This window comes from Nicotiana tomentosiformis, chromosome 1 (genome assembly GCF_000390325.3).
Source record: "Nicotiana tomentosiformis chromosome 1, ASM39032v3, whole genome shotgun sequence".
Taxonomy (NCBI): Eukaryota; Viridiplantae; Streptophyta; class Magnoliopsida; order Solanales; family Solanaceae; genus Nicotiana; species Nicotiana tomentosiformis.
Window position 1 is genome coordinate 93,903,810 of NC_090812.1, and position 20,012 is coordinate 93,923,821.

Below are 20,012 nucleotides of genomic sequence, written 5' to 3' on the forward strand. Positions count from 1 at the left end.
TTTGAAGGGTTTGGATTCAAAGAAGTTCGTACAAAAGCCCTTCCCCCCGAGCGCGACTCCTAAGCCCATTCCGAAGAAATTCTGCATGCCAGAAATTCCCAAGTATAATGGAACTACCGACCCCAATGAGCATGTCACTTATTACACATGCGCAATAAAGGGAAATGATCTAGAGGACGATGAGATTGAGTCCGTACTGCTAAAGAAATTCGGAGAAACTTTATCAAAGGGGGCGATGATATGGTACCATAATTTACCACCTAACTCCATTGATTCTTTTGCCATGCTCGCGGATTCCTTCATCATAGCGCATGCCGGAGCGATAAAGGTTGAGACTAGAAAGTCGGACCTCTTCAAAGTAAAACAGAAAGACAACGAGATGCTCAGAGAGTTTGTATCTCGGTTCCAAATGGAGCGTATGGATCTGCCCTCGGTCGCTGACGATTGGGCCATTCAGGCTTTCACTGAAGGCCTAAACATACGAAGTTCGGTAGCCTCACAACAGTTGAAGCAGAACTTTATCGAATATCCAGCTGTAACCTGGGCCGATATGTATAATCGGTACCAGTCAACGATTAGGGTCGAGGATGACCAGTTGGGGACTCCTTACGGGTCCGTTTATCCAAACAGGACTATGGACAGAGTTAAAAGGAATATTGACCGAGAACCACGGTCAAACAGAGATCGATATCAGCCATACGGTGGAGATCGGAGAAATAACGGGCCTGGACGCAACCCCGTTCGAATTGATAAAAGAAATGATCGAGGACAGAGCTCTCGAGGACTCATGAGTAAGAGTGGTTTCGACAGAAATGCCGGGTAAGAAGCACTACGACTATCAAAATACAACTTAAACATTGATGCATCAGTTATTGTATCGGCCATTGGGCACATTAAAGACACCAGGTGGCCCTGACCTCTACAGACTGATCCTGCCTAGAGAAATCCTAATCAAATGTGCAAATATCATGGCACCCATGGTCATAGAACAGAAGATTGCAGACAGCTGAGGGATGAGGTAGCATGTTTGTTCAACGAAGGGCATCTTCGAGAATTCTTAAGCGATCGGGCTAAAAACTATTTCAAGAACAGAGATTCAAACAGACAGAATGAGCAAGAAGAGTCGCAGCACGTGATCCACATGATTGTTAGAGGTGTCGATATTCCTCAGGGGCTCGTATTCAAACGCACCAAGGTGTTGATCATGAGGGAAAAGCGGACTCGAGACTACGTACCGGAAGGGACCTTGTCTTTCAATGATGAGGATGTAGAGGGGATCTTAAAACCCCACAATGACGCACTGGTAATATCTGTCCTTATGAATAAAATTCAAGTTAAACGTGTTTTGATTGATCCAGGTAGCTCGGCCAACATTATTAGATCGAGGGTCGTAGAACAGCTTGGCCTACAAGATCAAATTGTGCTCATAGCCCGAGTACTTAACGGCTTCAACATGGCAAGTGAAACCACTAAAGGTGAAATTACTTTGCCAGCGAACGTGGCCAGGACCATCCAAGAAACAAAGTTCCATGTGATCGATGGTGACATGAGGTACAACGCCCTGCTCGGAAGGCCTTGGATCCATAACATGAGGGCAGTACCCTCAACCTCACCAAGTTCTGAAATTCCCGACATCGGAGGGAGTCAAAACAGTGTACGGGGAGCAACCCGCCGCCAAGGAAATATTTTCAGTCGATGAAGTGATATCGGTATCGGCACTCTCATCAATGAAGGGATCGAAGGGAAAGCAGGAGGCCAAATAGCAACCATCGATACTGGCCTCGACCAAATTGCAGGAGCAAGGGATCGACGAGGATGACGACTACTGGATCCCTTGATCCTTCATAATTCCCGATGACTCTGATGCCACCAAGTCAACGATCGAAGAGCTAGAACAAGTCATACTGGCCAAGCATCAGCCCGAACGAAAGGTATACCTGGGCATGGGGCCAACCTCCGAGCTCAGGAAAAAACTTATTCATTTCCTTAAAGCTAACACGGATTGCTTTGCTTGGTCCCACCCCGATATGACAGGGATCCCACCAGAAATTACCACTCACAAACTAAGACTGGACCCTAAATTCCGCCCGGTGAAGCTAAAAAGAAGGCCTAGTCCGAGGTCAAACATGCCTTCATCAAGGACGAGGTAACCAAACTTCTCAAAATAGGATCCATTAAGGAAGTAAAGTATCCCGAATGGTTAGCAAACGTAGTGGTAGTCCCTAAGAAGGGAAACAAACTTAGAATGTGTATAGATTATAAAGACCTGAATAAAGCATGCCCCAAGGATTCTTTTCCTTTGCCTAATATCGATCGTATGATCGATGCAACGGCCGGCCACGAGACTCTCAGTTTTCTCGATGCCTACTCCGGGTACAACCAGATACAGATGAACTCGGAAGATCAGTAAAAGACCTCGTTTATCACTAAGTACGACACCTACTGTTATAATGTAATGCCATTCGGTCTAAAAAATACTGGTGCAACTTATCAACGCCTAGTAAACCAAATGTTCGAAGAACAAATAGGAAAATCAATGGGAGTTTATATTAATGACATTTTAATTAAGTCCCTGTGAGCAGAAGACCATTTAAAGCATTTGCAGGAGACTTTCGACATGCTGAGGAAGTACAATATGAAGCTAAACCCTGAAAAGTGTGCATTCGGGGTTGGCTCGGGCAAGTTTCTTGGTTTTATGATGTCCAACCGGGGAATCAAGATCAACCCCGATAAAATCAAAGCTATCGAGGATATCGGTAGTGGATAATGTAAAGGCCGTGCAGATGCTGACAGGGCGGATAGCCGCCTTAGGATGATTCATTTCGAGATCCTCAGATAGGAGCCACCGATTCTTCTCGTTGCTTAAGAAGAAGAGCAATTTTGCATGGACTCTGGAATGTCAGCAGGCCTTAGAAGAACTAAAGCAGTATTTATCGAGCCCGTCGCTGCTTCACACCCCGAAAGTGGACGAACATCATTACCTGTACTTGGCAGTCTCGGAGATAGCGGTAAGTGGAGTCCTGGTCCGAGAAGAACAAGATACGCAATTCCCTGTCTATTATGTTAGTCGGACCTTAGGTGAGGCCGAAACTAGATATCCATACTTAGAAAAATTAGCACTTGCTTTAATAAGCGCCTCTAGGAAACTAAAACCGTATTTCCAAGGTCATCCAATATGTGTTGTAACAACTTATCATCTTCGAAATATTTTGCACAAACCCGAGCTTTCGGGTCTATTAGCCAAATGGACCGTAGAAATCAGTGGGTACGATATTGAGTATCAACCCCGAACTGCCCATCAAATCTCAAATCATGGTGGACTTCGTGATTGACTTTACACCGGCCCTCGTACCCAGGTTGAAAAAGAACTACTAATAAAATCGGGTACATCTTCGGGAGTCTGGACCCTCTTTACGGACGGTGCTTCGAACGCGAAGGGGTCCGGACTAGGCATCGTACTAAAATCGCCCACAGGTAATGTAGTTAGACAGTCTATCATAACTACAAAATTGACTAACAATGAGGCCGAGTATAAGGCCATGATTGCAGGTCTCGAACTAGCTAGAAGCTTGGGAGCGCAGGTCATAGAGGCTAAGTGTGATTCCCTCCTCATGGTAAACCAAGTCAACGAGACTTTTGAAGTCCGAGAAGACCGAATGCAGAGGTACTTGGATATACTACAGGTGACTCTACATCGATTTAAGGAATGGACCTTGCAACATGTACCTCGAGAACAGAACAGCAAGGCCGACGCTCTTGCAGACTAAGTGTAATGACTCGGTCGGTCGTTTTGAGTATTATAATCTCGTTTTCCCATTTACTGCTCAATTTGTGCTTTACAGTTGTTGTGTGACTTGCCGGGGTAATTGGTTCGGGTCAGGAGTGGTTTCGGAGTGAATTGAGACACTTAGTCTCTAAAGTAGAAGCTTAAATTAGAAAAGTCAACCGGATGTTAACTTATGTGTAAGCGATCTCGGATTTGGATTTTGATGGTTTTGTTAGATCCGTTAGGTAATTTTGGACTTAGGAGTGCATCCAGAATATGATTTGGAGGTCCGTAATGGAATTAGGCTTGAATTGGCGGAGGTAGGAAATTCGACGATTTCAGTCGGCAGTGGAAAATTTGATATCGTGGTCGGAATGGATTTTCGGAAGTTGGAGTAGGTTCGTGGTGTCATTTTTGACGTGTGTGTAATATTTGAGGTTATTCGGACGTGATTTGGTAGGTTTCGGCATCGTTTGCGGAATTCGGGAAGTTTAGAAGTTCTTAGGCTTGAATCCGAGGGTAATTTGGTGTTTTGGTATTGTTTTGAGTGATTTGATGATTTGTCTAAGTTCGTATGATATTGTGGGATATGTTGGTATGTTTGATTGAGGTTCCGAGGGCCTCGGGTTAATTTCGGGTGATTAACGGATCAAGTTTGGAAATTGGAGGAATTGCTGAAGTTGAACTCAGCTGTCATAATCGCACTTGCGAATATCTCATCGTAGGTGTGAGCCCGTAGAAGCGAGCGGGAGGTCGCAGATGCGAGATTAGAGGAGCTGGGTAGAAGGCACAGGTGCGATAGGCGCAGGTGCGTTGGCATTTCCGTACCTGCGATGACCGCAGATGCGGTGTAGAGGTGCAGAAGCGGTCCCAGGGGTTTTAAGTGATTTCCGCAGAAGCAGAGCTTGGTCCGCAAATGCGGTGAAGGGACCGCAGGTGCGGCTTCGCTGGGCAGAATGTACAAATTGAGGACTTCGTGATTTTTTCTCATTTCCACCATTGTTTAACTCGGACTTTGGAGCTTTTGAGGGGATATTTGAAGGGTATTCAAGGATATTCACTGAGGTAAGTTCCTTGAGCTCTATTATCATTAGCTATGGTGTTTTCTCGTTGATTTCTCACCTAATTAGTAGAATTTTTGAAGTGAAATAAGGGGTTAGGGCATGGGATTTTGGAGAGTGTAATTTGAGGATTTGAAGGACCAAATGATGTCGGATTTTGATGAATTTATATGGTTAGACTCGTGAGTGACTTTTTTCAGATTTTGAGACGTGGACCCGGGGTCGGGTTTGAGTCGATTTCGGGTTTTGAGTCTAATTTAGTAGTTTTCTTGTGGAATTGATTCCTTTAGCATATATTAATGGTAATTTTTGTGTTATGTGACTATTTGAAGGTGACGCACATGCTAGGTGACGGGTGTGTGGGCGTGCATCATTAGGCGATTATGACTTGGTCCGTCCCGTAGCAACTGTAAAGTTGAACAACCTATTGTAGCTATATGCTCTTTATGTGCTTTTGAAGATTTACTATAAATCATGCTAAATACCATGTCTAGGCTTTATACCAGTATTGTTTGGACCCTTAGAGTTCGTTTCTTGTTGTCCGCTCACTGCTTTAGTTGATATCCCGTACTCAGTCATGTTCATGCATTCTTACATCATAGCTCAGTCTCTGTTATTCTATTTGTTGCATCATGTTAATGTTGTTTGGGCTGATTTCTGAGAGCTCGAGAGACTGGAGAGGTTTATGACTGAGTGAAGCTAAGGGCCTGTTTTTGAGGTATTGTACCTCAGCACGTGAGTTGTCCGTGCGGATTCTGATATAGTATTATAGAACGTGAGTTGTCCGTGCAACACATGAGTTGTCCGTTCAAATTATAGCGCTTGGGTTGTAGGAGCCCCTCCGGAGTATGAACACCCCTAGTGAGCGCAGGTACCTACTGAGTGCGAGTGCCGAGTGCCGAGTGCTGAGTGAATGTGAGGCATGAGTGATTGTGAGGCATGAGTGATTATGAGGTTGGAGTGATTGGGAGGACTGAGTGATGTTAGCTCGAGGGGCAGTATATGATTTCATCATCCATGCTCATAGTTGCTTTGAGTCCTTGTTTGAGAACTATTGAAAGATATTTCTAATTGACTTACTTGAACTTGATTTAAACAAGCTCATTTGACTTTAACTCTGGTTGCAGAGCATGCCGCACTTTACTAAATTTTTGTGATATGAACGATTGCATTTAGTTCGTCACTACTTCTCAGCCTTTATTTACTTCTATTACTTACTGAATTGGTGTACTCACGTTACTCCCTGCACCTTGTGTGCAGATCCAGGCATTTTGGTCACGGTAGCAGCTGCTGATATTTCTGTAGCTGATCATTTGAGTTAGCAAGGTAGCTACCCAGCGATCGTAGCCCTATTTTCTTCTCTTTTATCTTCCCCTTAGTTGTATTTTGGATTTTTTTTCCAGACTATGTTAGTCTTGTTGTTGTTGGACCAGTGTTTAGTAGTTGCTCATGACTTAGTGACACCCCGATGTTTGGGGCTTTTATTCCGCATTTCTATTGTTGAGTTCAACCTTTGTTTCTTTTATGAATTTCTGCTATACAAGACGTCTTTTGGCATATCTTTGAATGAATTGTCCTAGTATTGTGGGAGTCAGCTGGTCTAGTACCATCGATAGGCGCCATCACGACGGGTTTGAGTTTAGGGTCGTGACAAGCTAGTATCAGAGCCTAGGTTACATAGGTCTCACGAGTCATGAGCGGGTTAGTAGAGTCTTGCGGATCAGTACGGAGACGTCTGTACTTATCTTTGAGAGGTTGTAAAATGCTTAGGAAAATTTTATTTTCTTGTATTCTATCGTGTGGAATTGAATCAGCTTGAAACATAACTCTTTGAATTCCTTCCACGCATTTCATATGCACATATGAGCGCTCGGTATCAGTTATGCATCGCCGGCTTGTGATTTTATGAACGAGGTTCGAGATGTGTATTATATGTTTGGTGATGGGTCACTCTGGAGGACTTGAGGCCAGGTTTAGACTGCATCTTTGGCTCGGTAGCTTCAGTTGTAACCTGTACATTTGGACTCAAATGTCCGGTAATGTCCGTACGAGTGGAATTTGTGGCTCGATGAGCGGTGGAATGGCTTTGTGATGAGTATGATATAATTGCGGGATGTGTTAAGACGATTTGAATGTGACGAGAAGTGTTTTCTTGAAATATAAAGGAAGGCCATTGGGCGCTTGATTTTCATTTTGATGTGACGTACGGTCTCGAGTGTGAACGTTTTGAAGGATCTTTCACGTTGTTAAATTTTAGGACAAATTAAATTCTCATGTCTTGTCAATGAGTTTGGACTCAAGAAGAGTAAGTGATTGTATAGTAATTGTGGTTGCGAATGGGTATTTCTGATGTTGATGGCTCGAGAAAGATGATCTTCGAAGAGACTTATAGTCAGTAATATTTTATTGGTTCAGGTGCGACAGATATGCATTTTGATTTGATGCAATAGTTGGGCAGCAAAGTATGAGGGAAGACATGACGAGAAGTGTTTCACGGTGGTTGAAGTACTAGCAGGTCAAGTAGAAGAAGTAGAGGTTGAGAAGTTTCTTAAAGGAGATGATTTAACTAAAGTAAGAGTGGTAGATTGGCATACGAATTCAATGGTAGGGTGGTCGTGCACCTTGAGAAAGTGTAGAATGGTTTGGAATCGTGATAGAATGTGAGTTGACCTGCAGACTTTATTTGGAGTGATGGTTACTGTAAAAAGAAAGATTGAATATGGCAGAAAGGAGTTTGTTTGAAATAAAGAGGGATGTGAAGATCTGGTTATCGTTTCAGGCGCAATATGACTTGAGTTCGGAAGGTATTGTTGAACTTTCAGTTGATGTCAATGGGCAAAGCGCAGACTTATACAAATGGTGAGCGAGCATGAGCTCAGGAAAATTTACTTATTACGTAGTCGTTGCACCCAGTGCAGCGTCGTTGGAAGATGTCGGTAAGGAATTCCACAGGTGGTTTATCTCCTGTGAGCAGTTAGCGGTGGCGTGATGTTGATGAAGCTTTTGCGAGGAATGTTACTTGCTACCCGGTTAGAGATCGAGTGTGTCACTGTGACTGGTGATTCGGAATGTTCATGAAAAGCTTAACAAAAGACTTCGAGAAGTCTGGCGGGATAACGCTACGAGATCTTGGTAATTGAGAAGGAGAAATCCTCGCGGGTTCTAATTTTATATAATTGCAGCTTAAAGCTAAGTGGGGGAACTTGCTATTGACAATTTGATTTCATGGTTATGTGCTGAATTTTAGTCTTGGTACGAGGCATACTTGTGGATTAGTTATGACTTGCAGAGGTTGAGATCGAGGATGACTAGAATAAAGAAATTTATGAATATAGGTTATATTTCACTTTATAAGTATATGACAGTCATGGGAGGATCGAGTTGTTATTGTTGGATGTAGTACGCACGAATTATGAATTTGATTGGTGACATTAAGGCATGGTTACTTATTTAAGTGTGGTCAAGCTAAGGGAGCGCGTGTCTTCGGCTCGTTCGGGTGGTGCAATTTAGATTTGAGCAGAGTGGAGGACTCTCTAGAAGATTCTAATGGGTTCAAGATTTATATATAGCAATTGATAATTTCTCTGGACTTCTGTATGGATAAAATCTGAGATTTGCATTTGATGGTGCCTAGATTTACGGAAATTCTGTATGACTATGGATTCTACATGTTGCATAAGGAAGGTAAGAAGAACAATTTTGAATTCACATAAGGTATTTTCAGAGTGAGTGTTACAGTTGTGGTATTTATGGATGTGTTTAAGAAGAATATAGTTGCTTAAGGGGAGGTAGGGCATTGTGATTCTATGCTAAGGTTTGTGGAATGAGTTGTGGCTAAAGATCGTGGCGACTTAGCAAGGAGAAGTATCAATCTGAAGAGAAATTCGGAAGGAACTCGGAGAAATAGGACAGCTTAGTAGTAAGTTGGATCATTAGGGTAATAAACATGATTGGTTCTTTTGTGTGCTTATGATGTGGGGGTTTTCTACAGGTGCTTTGTGGCAATACTCTTGGATTTGGCGACCTGTGTGGCTGGGTTGAGTTATAGAGATTCGGTTCTAATAGCTTGGTGGTGTGCAAATGGGTTTCGAAGAGTTCTTAATGGTTTTTTTTACCACGGTTCGAGGAGTATATTTTCTGCCGGCATGAGGAATATGTTATGTATTGGGATTTTCTCCGGGAGGAGATCAAATGGAAGGTTTATGATTGATCGGGTATGTATTCTGCTTGTGACTCGGAGTGAATATGAGATTCTTGTAGTCTTCACAGGATGGCATAGTAGACGCGGTTTATTGTGTGGGATTGAGATTTGCATGTGCAAGGTCACAGTTCAGTTTTGAAGGGAAGGACATAAATTCGTAGGCAGCATGGACGATTTTAGATGACTAGGTAAATGATATTACTAATCGGTGTGGCCTAATGAGAGTATACATTTCATAAGGGGCAACGTGTTTTAATTCATGGATACTTCATTGATATTGCGGCACTCCCCTGGTTGATCGACTGTTGATATCTAAATTTTGCTATATGGCAAGGGAGGATTTTAGAAGTATTCCTCGTAGGATGATCGTGTATTAGAGATGTGTTAGACATTCGGCAATGGAGTTGGGATCAGATATGGTGATTCATGTGTTGTATGGATCTGGAGACTGGGAGTTCTCAGGAGCAGATTGTTTCATGGTTGTGGACTGTGAAGTCATGGCCGAAGCTAGCCAGATGATGGTATGTGTTATGATTCAGTCATTGTTGACTTTCGGAGGATTATTTATCTATTCGTGGGTGACCAGAGTTGATTTGGGGTCCAATGGTAGGCCAATTAGGATGTGTATTCTACACCGAGTCTAACTGGTTGGCTCCATACTGCTATTGTTGAGTGATGGGCCATTCGGTTGATGTTGAACTTATTCGTGGTCTGAAATGACCTGTGAGTTACTCTTCTATGCTACGAGAAGTTGTGTTTCATTGGTTATGGTTCTATTGGGGGCCTTATGGCGGAATTTGAGCGAGATGAGTATTTGGGTATTGCATGATCGATTGCGTATTGGTTATGTTCTTTCAGGTTTTGTGTGGCATTTTCGTCATTTGCCTCTCCGTTGTTATTGATTTTGAGCATGGTGGCTCGAGGTAGATAATATGGACCAGCTTTTGGATGGGGTCACGCATTGCAGCGGAGTTATGTTAAAGTATGAACCTTGCGTTAGAATCGTGTGATGGTTCTTCGGTGTGTGATGGATTTTCAGCATTTCTTTGTGGCGTTACATGTTAATCTGGCGGGGCAGTTCTCTCATTTGAGTCATTTTCCATGACTGAATACATTTGAATTGTTGCGTATTAGCGCACAGATGGTACGTTTTGTCGCTCTGAGTTATATTGGTATGGCATGTCTATGGGATAATTGTGTTTAGTAATATAAGGTCATTGGACCCAGAATGGGTACTATCAGGTTTGATTACAGTATATTTGGGAAGATGACATTGAAAGTCGGCTAAGAAAGGGATTATAGTTCTGGTTGGGGCGAGAGAGCTGCATGACGTGCTAATCTAATAAGGGATTATGAGATTCTGCGTGTTTCTTTTATTATCGACAATGTACGAAGTTTTTGGGGTGATGTTTGGTTCAATATGGGGTTTAATACAAGTACTTGTTTGGTTTTAGAGTAGTTACTGTGATCAGGAATGGTACCACGAGCATGCGAGTTGTGTAAAATTTTAGTTGATTATATCTGCGGTTATAGTTATGGCTCAATGCAGCTCGTTCAGACTTATACAGTGTGTAGATCTGATATTCGGGTCTTGAACGAAATTCTGGATGTTAGAAATTTGGCTCCAAGGTTTTTGGGCTAAGGTTAAATTAATGATTTTCAGTTAGGTTGTGTGGTCAGACCTATATAGAATAGGGTGACGTGAGATCACCCCCAGGTACGTGCATGGTAAGATGGGATAGTGATTTGATGGCATGAAAACAACTCCTGGCACGTTCGAGGACGAACGTATGTTTAAGTGGGGGAGAATGTAACGACCCGACCGGTCGTTTTGAGTATTACAACCTCATTTCCCCATTTATTACTCAATTTGTGCTTTATAGTTATTGTGTGACTTGCCGGGGTAATTGATTCGAATCAGGAGTGGTTTCGGAGTAAATTGAGACACTTAGTCTCTAAAGTAGAAGCTTAAGTTGGAAAAGTCAATCGGATGTTGACTTATGTGTAAACGATCTCGGATTTGGATTTTGATGGTTTCGTTAGATCCGTTAGGTAATTTTGGACTTAGGAGTGTGTCCGGAATGTGATTTGGAGGTCTGTAGTAGAATTAGACTTGAATTGGCGGAAGTTAGAAATTTGACGATTTCAATCAATAGTGGAAAATTTGATATCGGGGTCGGAATGGATTTCCGGAAGTTGGAGTAGGTTCGTGGTGTCATTTGTGACGTGTGTATAAAATTTGAGGTCATTCGAACGTGGTTTGGTAGGTTTCGGCGTCGTTTGAGAAATTCGGGAAGTTTAGAAGTTCTTAGGCTTGAATCCGAGGATAATTTGGTGTTTTGATGTTGTTTTGAGTGATTTGACGATTTGTCTAAGTTCGTATGATGTTGTGGGATATGTTGCTTTATTTGGTTGAGGTCCCGAGGGCCTCGGGTTGATTTCGGGTGATTAACGGAACAAGTTTGGAAATTGGAGGAATTGTTGAAGGCAAACTCAGCTGTCATAATCGCACCTGCAGATGTCTCATCGCAGGTGCGAGCCCGCAGAAGCGAGCGGGAGGTCGCATATGTGAGATTGGAGGAGCTGGGCAGAAGGCGCAGGTGCGATGAAGTTTCCGCACCTGCGATGGTCGCAGAAGCGGATTATGGGGCGCAGGTGCATTGTTGGGCCGCAGGTGCGTTGGCATTTCCGCACCTGCGATGACCACAAATGGGGTGTAGAGGCACAGAAGTGGTCCCAGGGGTTTTAAGTGATTTCTAAAAAAGTGGAGCTTGGTCCACAGATGCGGTGAAGGGACCGCAGGTGCGGCTTCGCTAGGCAGAATGTATAAATTGAGGACTTCGTGATTTTTGCTCATTTCCACCATTTTTTAACTCGGACTTTGGAGCTTTTGAGGGGATTTTTGAAGGGGATTCAACGATATTCACTGAGGTAAGTTGCTTGAGCTCTATTATCATTAGCTATAGTGTTTTCCTGTTGATTTCTCACCTAATTAGTAGGATTTTTGAAGTGAAATAAGGGGTTAGGGCTTGGGATTTTGGAGAGTGTAATTTGAGGATTTGACAGACCAAATGATGTCGGATTTTGATGAATTTTGTATGATTAGACAAGTGAGTGAATGGGCTTTTGGGTTTTGTGACTTTTGTCGGATTTCGAGACGTGGGCCCGGGGTCGGGTTTTGAGTCTAATTTAGTAGTTTTCTTGTGGAATTGATTTCTTTAGCATATATTAATGGTATTGTACTGCTTGTGGCTAGATTCGGGATGCTCAGAGGCCGATTCGAGAGGCAAGGGCATTGCGGAGTAGAGATTTGCTCGGATTTAGGTAAGTAACGGTTGTAAATCTAGTCCTGAGGGTATGAAACCCCAGATTTTTGTGTCATGTGACTATTTGGAGATGATGCACATGCTAGGTGACGGGCGTGTGGGCATGCACCATTGGGGGATTGTGACTTGGTCCGTCCCGTAGCAACTGTAAAGTTGAACAACCTATTGTAGCTATATGCTCTTTATGTGCTTTAGAAGATTAACTGTAAATCATGCTAAATACCATGTCTAGGCTATATGCCAGTATTGTTTGGACCCTTAAAGGTCGTTTCTTGTTGTCCGCTCACTGCTTTATTTGATATCCTGTACTCAGTCATGTTCATGCATTCTTACATCATAGCTCAGTCTCTGTTATTCTTTTTGTTGCTTCATGTTAATGTTGTTTGGGCTGATTTCTGAGAGCCCGAGAGACTGGAGAGGTTTATGGCTGAGTGAGGCCGAGTGCCTGTTTGTGAGGTATTGTACCTCAACATGTGAGTTGTCCATACAAATTCTGATATGATGTTATAGCACGTGAGTTGTCCGTGCAAATTATAGCGCTTGGGCTGTAGGAGCCCCTCCGGGGTCTGAACACCCCTAGTGAGCGCAGGTACCTACTGAGTGCGAGTGCCGAGTGCTGAGTGACTATGAGGCATGAGTGAATGTGAGGCATGAGTGATTGTGAGGCATGAGTGATAGTGAGGTTGGAGTGATTGGGAGGACTGAGTGATGTTAGCCCGAGGGGCAGTATAAGATTTCATCATCCATGCTCATAGTTGCTTTGAGTCCTTGTTTGAGAACTGTTGAAAGATATTTCTAATTGACTTACTTGAACTTGATTTAAACAAGCTGATTTGACTTAAACTCTGGTTGCAGAGCATGCCACACTTTACTAAATTTTTATGATATGAACGATACTTGCATGTAGCTCGTCACTACTTCTCAGCCTTTATTTACTTCTATTACTTACTGAGTTGGTGTACTCACGTTACTCTCTGCACTTTGTGTGCAGATCCAGGCATTTTTAGTCACGGTAGCGGCTGTTGATATTCCTGTAGCTGATCATTTGAGTTAGCAAGGTAGCTGCCCAGCGATCGCAACCCTGTTTTCTTCTCCTTTATCCTCCCCTTAGTTGTATTTTGGATTTTTCCCAGACTATGTTAGTCTTGTTATTGTTGGACCAATTTTTAGTAGTTTCTCATGACTCAGTGACACCCCGATGTTTGGGGATTTTATTCCGCATTTCTATGGTTGAGTTCAACCCTTGTTTCTTTTATGAATTTCTTCTATACAAGATGTCTTTTGGCATATCTTTGAATGAATTATCGTAGTATTGTGGGAGTCGGGTTTGAGTTTAGGGTCGTGACACTTAGTTCGTTGGTCGAGGACGAGGAACTCAACTCGGGGAATGTCATACAACTCATGAGATCGGTAATCGAAGAAGGTCACACCGAGATAAACTCTACAAGTTTAACCTGGGATTGGAGAAACAAGTACATAGAGTACTTAAAGAGCAGGAAGCTTCCATCGGATCCAAAGGAGTCGAGAACTCTGCACACAAAGGCAGCACGGTTCACTTTGTCCGAAGACGAAACGCTGTTTAGAAGGACGTTCAATGGACCGTTGGCAATATGTTTGGGACCGGGAGATACCGACTACATCCTACGGGAAATACACGAGGGCATTTGTGGAAATCATTTCGGCGCCGATTCGCTGGTCCACAAAGTAATCAGAGCAGGGTATTATTGGACTGATATGGGGAAGGATGCAAGTGAGTTCGTTTGAAAAATGCGACAAATGCCAAAGGCATGTGCCCACGATTCATCAACCCGGGGAACTACTCCACTCGATCCTGTCCCCATGGCCCTTCATAAAATAGGGAATGGACATCGTTGGCCCTCTCCCGTCGGCCCCAGGTAAGGTTCAGTTTATTTTGTTTATGACTGATTATTTCTCTAAATGGGTTGAAGCACATGCTTTCGAGAAAGTCAGAGAAAAGGAAGTCATAGACTTCATTTAGGACCACATCATATGTCGATTCGGGATGCCCTCCGAGATCATATGTGATAATGGAAAATAATTCATCGGCAACAAAGTAACTAAATTTCTCGAGGATCACAAGATCGAAAGGATCCTATCAACACCTTATCATCCCAGCAGGAACGGACAAGCCGAATCGACCAACAAAACCATCATCCAAAATCTTAAGAAGAGATTGACCGATGCCAAAGGAAAATGGAGAGAAATACTAGCCGAGGTTCTATAGGCATACTACACAACATCGAAATCCGGTACCGGAGCAACACCGTTCTCGTTGGTTTATGGCACCGAAGCTCTAATCCCGGGCGAGGTCGGAGAACCTGGCATTAGGTTTCGTTATAAAACAGAGGAGTCGAATAACGAGACCATGAATACGAGCCTAGAATTGTTGGACGAAAGACGCGAAGTCGCTTTCGTCCGATTGGCCGCCCAAAACCAGCGGATCGAAAGGTACTACAATCGAAGAACCAATCTTCGACATTTTAACATCGGGGACATGGTGTTAAGAAAAGTCACCCTCAACACCCAAAATCCGAATGAAGGAAAATTGGGTCCGAACTGGGAAGGACCATACCAGGTTCTCGAAATTATTGGAAAAGGATCCTACAAGCTCCGCATGATAAATGGAAAACAACTGCCGAGCAATTATAACGTATCACACCTAAAACGATACTATTTCTAAGGTACGGCCCATCCCATTTTCATTTATATTTTAAACTAACCCTTGTAGGTGTTCGACCAGAAACAACGATGGATTCTTCGACACAAAGCCTTTTGGTCTAAAAGCACGCATTGCACTCTTTTTTCCTTAGACCGGTTTTGTACCAAATGGGTTTTCCGGCGAAGTTTTTAATGAGGCAATCATTGATCATGCTAACTTAGAACATTTCAACAGTATCCGAGCCTTCTTTACAATTAACCTCGAATACTGGGGGGCATCTTGAATATCAACTTTAATGCAAGGAAGTTACTTCATGGCAGCAGGGTCTCGATAGGAAAAAATTGTAACGGCTAAACGGTTGAACGAACCATGCCTGCATAGTTTGCTCGAGACCTGGAACAGAACATGTACGCATGTATAATCATTTATAAAGAGAAGTATGTTTTCTTTACCAATATCTCGTGCCTTACAAAAAAGTTTTCTACTTTACAATTTCATACTCATGATTTATTACGTAAACATGCTTAAGAGCCAACCATGACCAGAGTTCGAATGATTACCCCATGCTCGGGGACTGTCGTTCAAAAAATAAACGAGATCGAATTATTAAAATTCCGAGATCATAAGACCTTTTAGGCAACCCTCGTTTTTTATAGGCCCCGGCCAACCCACTCGGGGACTGTCACTTCGGGCAAGCTCGAAGTAAAATGGGAAAATAAGCCCAAGGGGTAAATCCTGAACTAAAGAAGCTACAGCCAAATTAACATGGGTCGGAGATATCCGAATTCCGTAACAAAACAGGCCTTCGAATTCTTTCATAAACCGGATAAAAAGGCTACCCCCGGCAAAATCATAAAAGGCTTCGATAATATCAAGCCTCGAAAACTCTAATGAGTACAAAATAGTTTGAACTCTTGAACAATTCCTTATTTCGAGCTACGGCATTACGAGTTTTTTGCAAATACAAATGATAAAAAACTTTTTCAAGACGAAAAGGGGAGAAAGCCATAAACAACCTTTCTTACAAAAGCCTAAGGGCTACATTACTTCGAGTTCGAGCAAGCACTCACTCGATCCAAAAACCTAAGGGCTATACTAGTTCGGTTCCAATCAAATTGTCTAAACCTCGGACACAATTTTATGCTAAGGCATTTTCGACCTTCGTAAAATACAGAAAAGCAAAGGAAAAACACAAGAATTAAAAGAGAAAGAAAATCCTTATATATATATATTCAAAAAAATTTTTTACAAAAGGCCGAATCGGCCCCAGAAAAGATACAAAAGAAAAACAAGAAGCCTAATATCCTAAGTGGCTCGTTCTTCATTGAAGTCTGCGTCCTCGAAATTTTCTCCGTCCTCAGATTTGCTCGAGCTCTCGGAGTCTTCCTCGGGGAAGGCCAACCTTCGAGCTCTAGTTTCCTCCGCCTTGGCATTTTCAATTTCGGCCGCAACATCGAAGCCCTGAGCGTTGACCTCCTCGAGATCTTCCCTCTGAGCATGCCATTTAGCATGTTCGACCATGCTCTTGGCCTTGGCCTGGTTGACCTCAACATTGATCCTGAACTGGACCACTTTAGCATCAGCTCTTTTATTAGCCTCGGCCACCTTAGATCTGGCTACGGCCACTTCAGATCTGGCTATGGCCACTTCGGATCTGGCCACTTCGAGTTCATCGGCCAAGCCTGCCTTATCAGAAGTGGCCAAATCCAATCGATGCTGAAGCTCCTTAATCTTCTTGATCTGCACCGAGGCATTTTCTTCTGCAGCCCGAAGCTGGGTCTCAGCCAACTCTAATTGCGCTTGGATGGCCTCCTTTTTCGAGGCAAGGACGTCCATATTCTCTTTGAATTTTTCCGCCTCGGCCAGTAGCTCATCTACCTGTGAATTGAGCTGTCCAATCTGTTTGAGCCTCTGCCAAAAGGCATTATAGCAGCAATTAGGGGGAGAATCTCGGCGGAAATCACGACACAAATCAAGAAGAGATTAATTAGCCAATCATGAAATTTCTTATTGTATTTAGAATTGTACCATAAGTAGGACTCCCCTACTATATAAAGGGGGTCTAATAATTTTTAAAGGGAGGATATTCACGCAATACAAAGCAATATACTATTCTTTTCTTTAAGTTCTCAATACTCTATTATTCTGCTCATATCTCATTTGCTATTTCATTTGATTCGAGGGTAACTTAGCTCGAGAGCCAAAGTTGCACATCTCATTTGGTTTGCTTTTATTTTTCTTTACAGTCAATTTCAATATCAATTTGCATATTTTCTCAGTTTATGCCAAGTAAAATCACTTGTCCTTAAAATCACATATAAATTCAATTGTTATCCGTTTTTAGGGTAAACAAAATTAACAACCATTTCAACTATCACCTGCTGCAACCTGTTAACCTTTATGTTTCAACTCCGTATTGATGATATGAAGAGGTTATACCAATAGTTTATTGCTTTACAACTCTTTTGAGTATGTAGCTAAGACAGTTAGAAATAATGCGTAAATTGATTAACATAGATTTGATCGAATTATTTAGCTTTTGAACGAAGACGAATCTGTGTTTATCCTTTACAATAAACTACGATTTACACGAGCTAAGAACCTTTGTATATTCTCTTTAGATTGACCGACACTTTGCTCTCGATGCGTTGATTTTTAATTCCGGTACCATGAATAACCTGTTAATTATAATAATTGTTTTTCTGCATACTAGTGTTGTTGGTAGAGGTAGGCATAATTTGGGCAATTCCGAAATTCGAATTTTTTTGAATTTTTGGGTGTGAATTTTGAATTTAGTTCTATGATTTTCAGACTTCAGATTGGATTACGGATGTTAGTCTTCGTATATTCGGATATTCGAAAATTCAAATTTTTTATACCTTGTAGTTAACCTTACCCATTATACGTTAGCCTATTATTTATATGCCTAATAGTAAAAGTATAATATCCTACCTATTAAACATTAGTCTTTTTTTTTGGTAATTATAATTTTTATTAATCACCAAAGCAATCATTACAAAACAGCGTAGTCATCCTCGACTTGCTACAATCCTTACATAATTCTATCTATATAACTATACTATATGCAGTACATAAAGACTCCTATAACTATCTTTTGCCTTCTGATCTTTGTAATTGTTGCTCTTGCCTTTAAGAAATGAAGCTGCTACATCTTTGTTCTTACTACTCCTTGTGCTCTAATGTTGCATATGCATGCCACTTCTCTAGCAATTTGCTCTTCATTCCTTGATTGATCTTCAAATATTCTACTGTTCCTCTCTTTCCAAATCCCATAAATGTATTCTGCATACATCATCTTCAGTTTTTTGCTTTACATGACTTACCTTTGGATTGGAGAATCAGCCATGTAAACACTTGTGGCCAAGAATTTGTTGGAGCATCCAATATTTGTAGCCATCTCAATAATCTCAACCATACTTCTTTGGAGAAGCTACACTCACCAAACAGATGGAGATGTTATTCATCTGCAGCCATACATAAAATGCATCGTGAACTTACTTGGATTCCTCATTTGGCTAATCTATCCACTGTTAGCATTCTTTCATGACACTGGAGCCACATTGTAAACACTGCTTTAGGTCTGGCCTTATTATGAAATATAAAAGTTCTCCATTCCACTTTGTTGTGATTTCCCAGTAGTCCTAGGTATATCTGTTTAATAAGACTCTTCTTTTGCTTTAGATCTGGAACTTGCTGCATGGTTTTCCTAGCATCCATTATCTTCCTCACTATCCAACTTGCCTGTTGTGGGATAGCCATTTCAAGAATGCTTTGCCCTTTGATGTAGTATGCATGAATCCATCTTATCCAAACTTTGTCCTCCTTATGAGCCAGGTTCCAGTGAGTTTTGGTAATTGCTGCCTTATTTCATACTTGGAGATTTATCAAATTATAGCCCCCTACTGATTTAGGCAGACACATCTTATCCCAAGCTATTAATGCTTTCTTTGTGATTGTATTGATGCCACACCATATGTAGCTTCTACAATATGCCTCTATTAACTTCATAACTTTTGTTGGCATAATGAACAGTTGGGCCCAGTAAGATTGAATGCCAAAGATAACAATCTGTACTAGTTGCACTTTACCAGCATAAGATAATTTTCGAGCAGTCCAAGAAGATACTCTTACTACTTTGTTTTCTATCAAAGGCTGTCATTGTAATATAGTTAACTTCTTTGTATCTAAAGGAATCCCCAAATATTTGAAAGGCAACTACCTTAATGAATACCAACTCTGTAGTATCCTCATCTATTCTATCTGTGTCACTCCACCAAAGAAGATAGCACTCTTAGTAAGATTGGCTTGTAAACCAGAGGCAGCAGAGAATTGTTTGAAGCAGTCATGTAAAGCTTGGACAGAGCTATTGTCACCTCTGGCAAACATGAGTAAATTATCTGCAAAGCTGAGGTGAGTTACGTTGAGCTTGCTACATCTTGGAGTAAATTATCTGCAAAGCTCAGATACTCCATGGCAATTACAAACAAGAATGGTGACATGGGATCACCCTGTCAAAGTCCTTTGGCAGCATCAAAAGACTTTGTCAATTCTCCATTGATCATGATAGAATAGCTCACTGTTGACATATATGTTTTCACCCAATGGATGAATTTTGTGAAAAAACCTAAGTACTCCATAAGCTGCTCCAAGTATACCCATTCCACTGAGTCATAGGCTTTCATCATGTCTACTTTCAACATACATCTGGGAGATATATGTTTTCTATTGTATGCCTTGACTAGTTCATGGGCTAATATAATGTTATCAGCAATTTTCCTTCCAAAAAAAAAATCCTGCTTGAGCTTCAGAAATGATGTGTGGCATTACCTTTTACAGTCTTCCAGCAATGACTTTAGAAATTAACTTGTATAATACAGTACAACAAGCAATGGGCCTGAAATCCTTGATTGTCACAGGGTTGGGGATTTTTGGTAGCAAGGTAATGGTAGTGCAATTG

The 20,012-nt window shown here is 41.9% G+C and overlaps 3 protein-coding genes across 3 annotated transcripts; 2 read left to right on the top strand and 1 right to left on the bottom strand.

Moving 5' to 3' along the window:
* The first annotated feature begins 235 nt into the window (after positions 1 to 235).
* On the top strand, positions 236 to 823 carry LOC138907228 (uncharacterized). Its single transcript, XM_070197673.1, has one exon. The coding sequence runs from the start codon at positions 236 to 238 to the stop codon at positions 821 to 823; it is 588 nt and encodes a 195-aa protein (XP_070053774.1).
* Positions 824 to 955: 132 nt separating this feature from the next.
* On the top strand, positions 956 to 1,699 carry LOC138907229 (uncharacterized). The gene has a single exon (XM_070197679.1). It carries the CDS (start codon positions 956 to 958, stop codon positions 1,697 to 1,699), a length of 744 nt encoding a protein of 247 aa, XP_070053780.1.
* Positions 1,700 to 16,339: 14,640 nt separating this feature from the next.
* Positions 16,340 to 18,350, bottom strand: LOC138907230 (uncharacterized). The gene is made up of 2 exons (XM_070197682.1): positions 18,219 to 18,350; positions 16,340 to 16,945 (listed from the first exon to the last, which is right to left on the bottom strand). Exons 1-2 carry the CDS (start codon positions 18,348 to 18,350, stop codon positions 16,340 to 16,342), a joined length of 738 nt encoding a protein of 245 aa, XP_070053783.1.
* Positions 18,351 to 20,012: the final 1,662 nt, after the last annotated feature.

Bases quoted from the DNA above. Each gene is read 5' to 3' on its own strand.
- LOC138907228 (XM_070197673.1), top strand. From the start codon at position 236: ATGATATGGTACCATAATTTACCACCTAACTCCATTGATTCTTTTGCC.
- LOC138907229 (XM_070197679.1), top strand. From the start codon at position 956: ATGTGCAAATATCATGGCACCCATGGTCATAGAACAGAAGATTGCAGA.
- LOC138907230 (XM_070197682.1), bottom strand. From the start codon at position 18,350: ATGATGTATGCAGAATACATTTATGGGATTTGGAAAGAGAGGAACAGT. The intron at 16,946-18,218 runs GTAAGAACAAAG...GCCTTTTGGCAG, and splicing joins ACATTAGAGCACAAGGAGTA to AGGCTCAAACAGATTGGACA.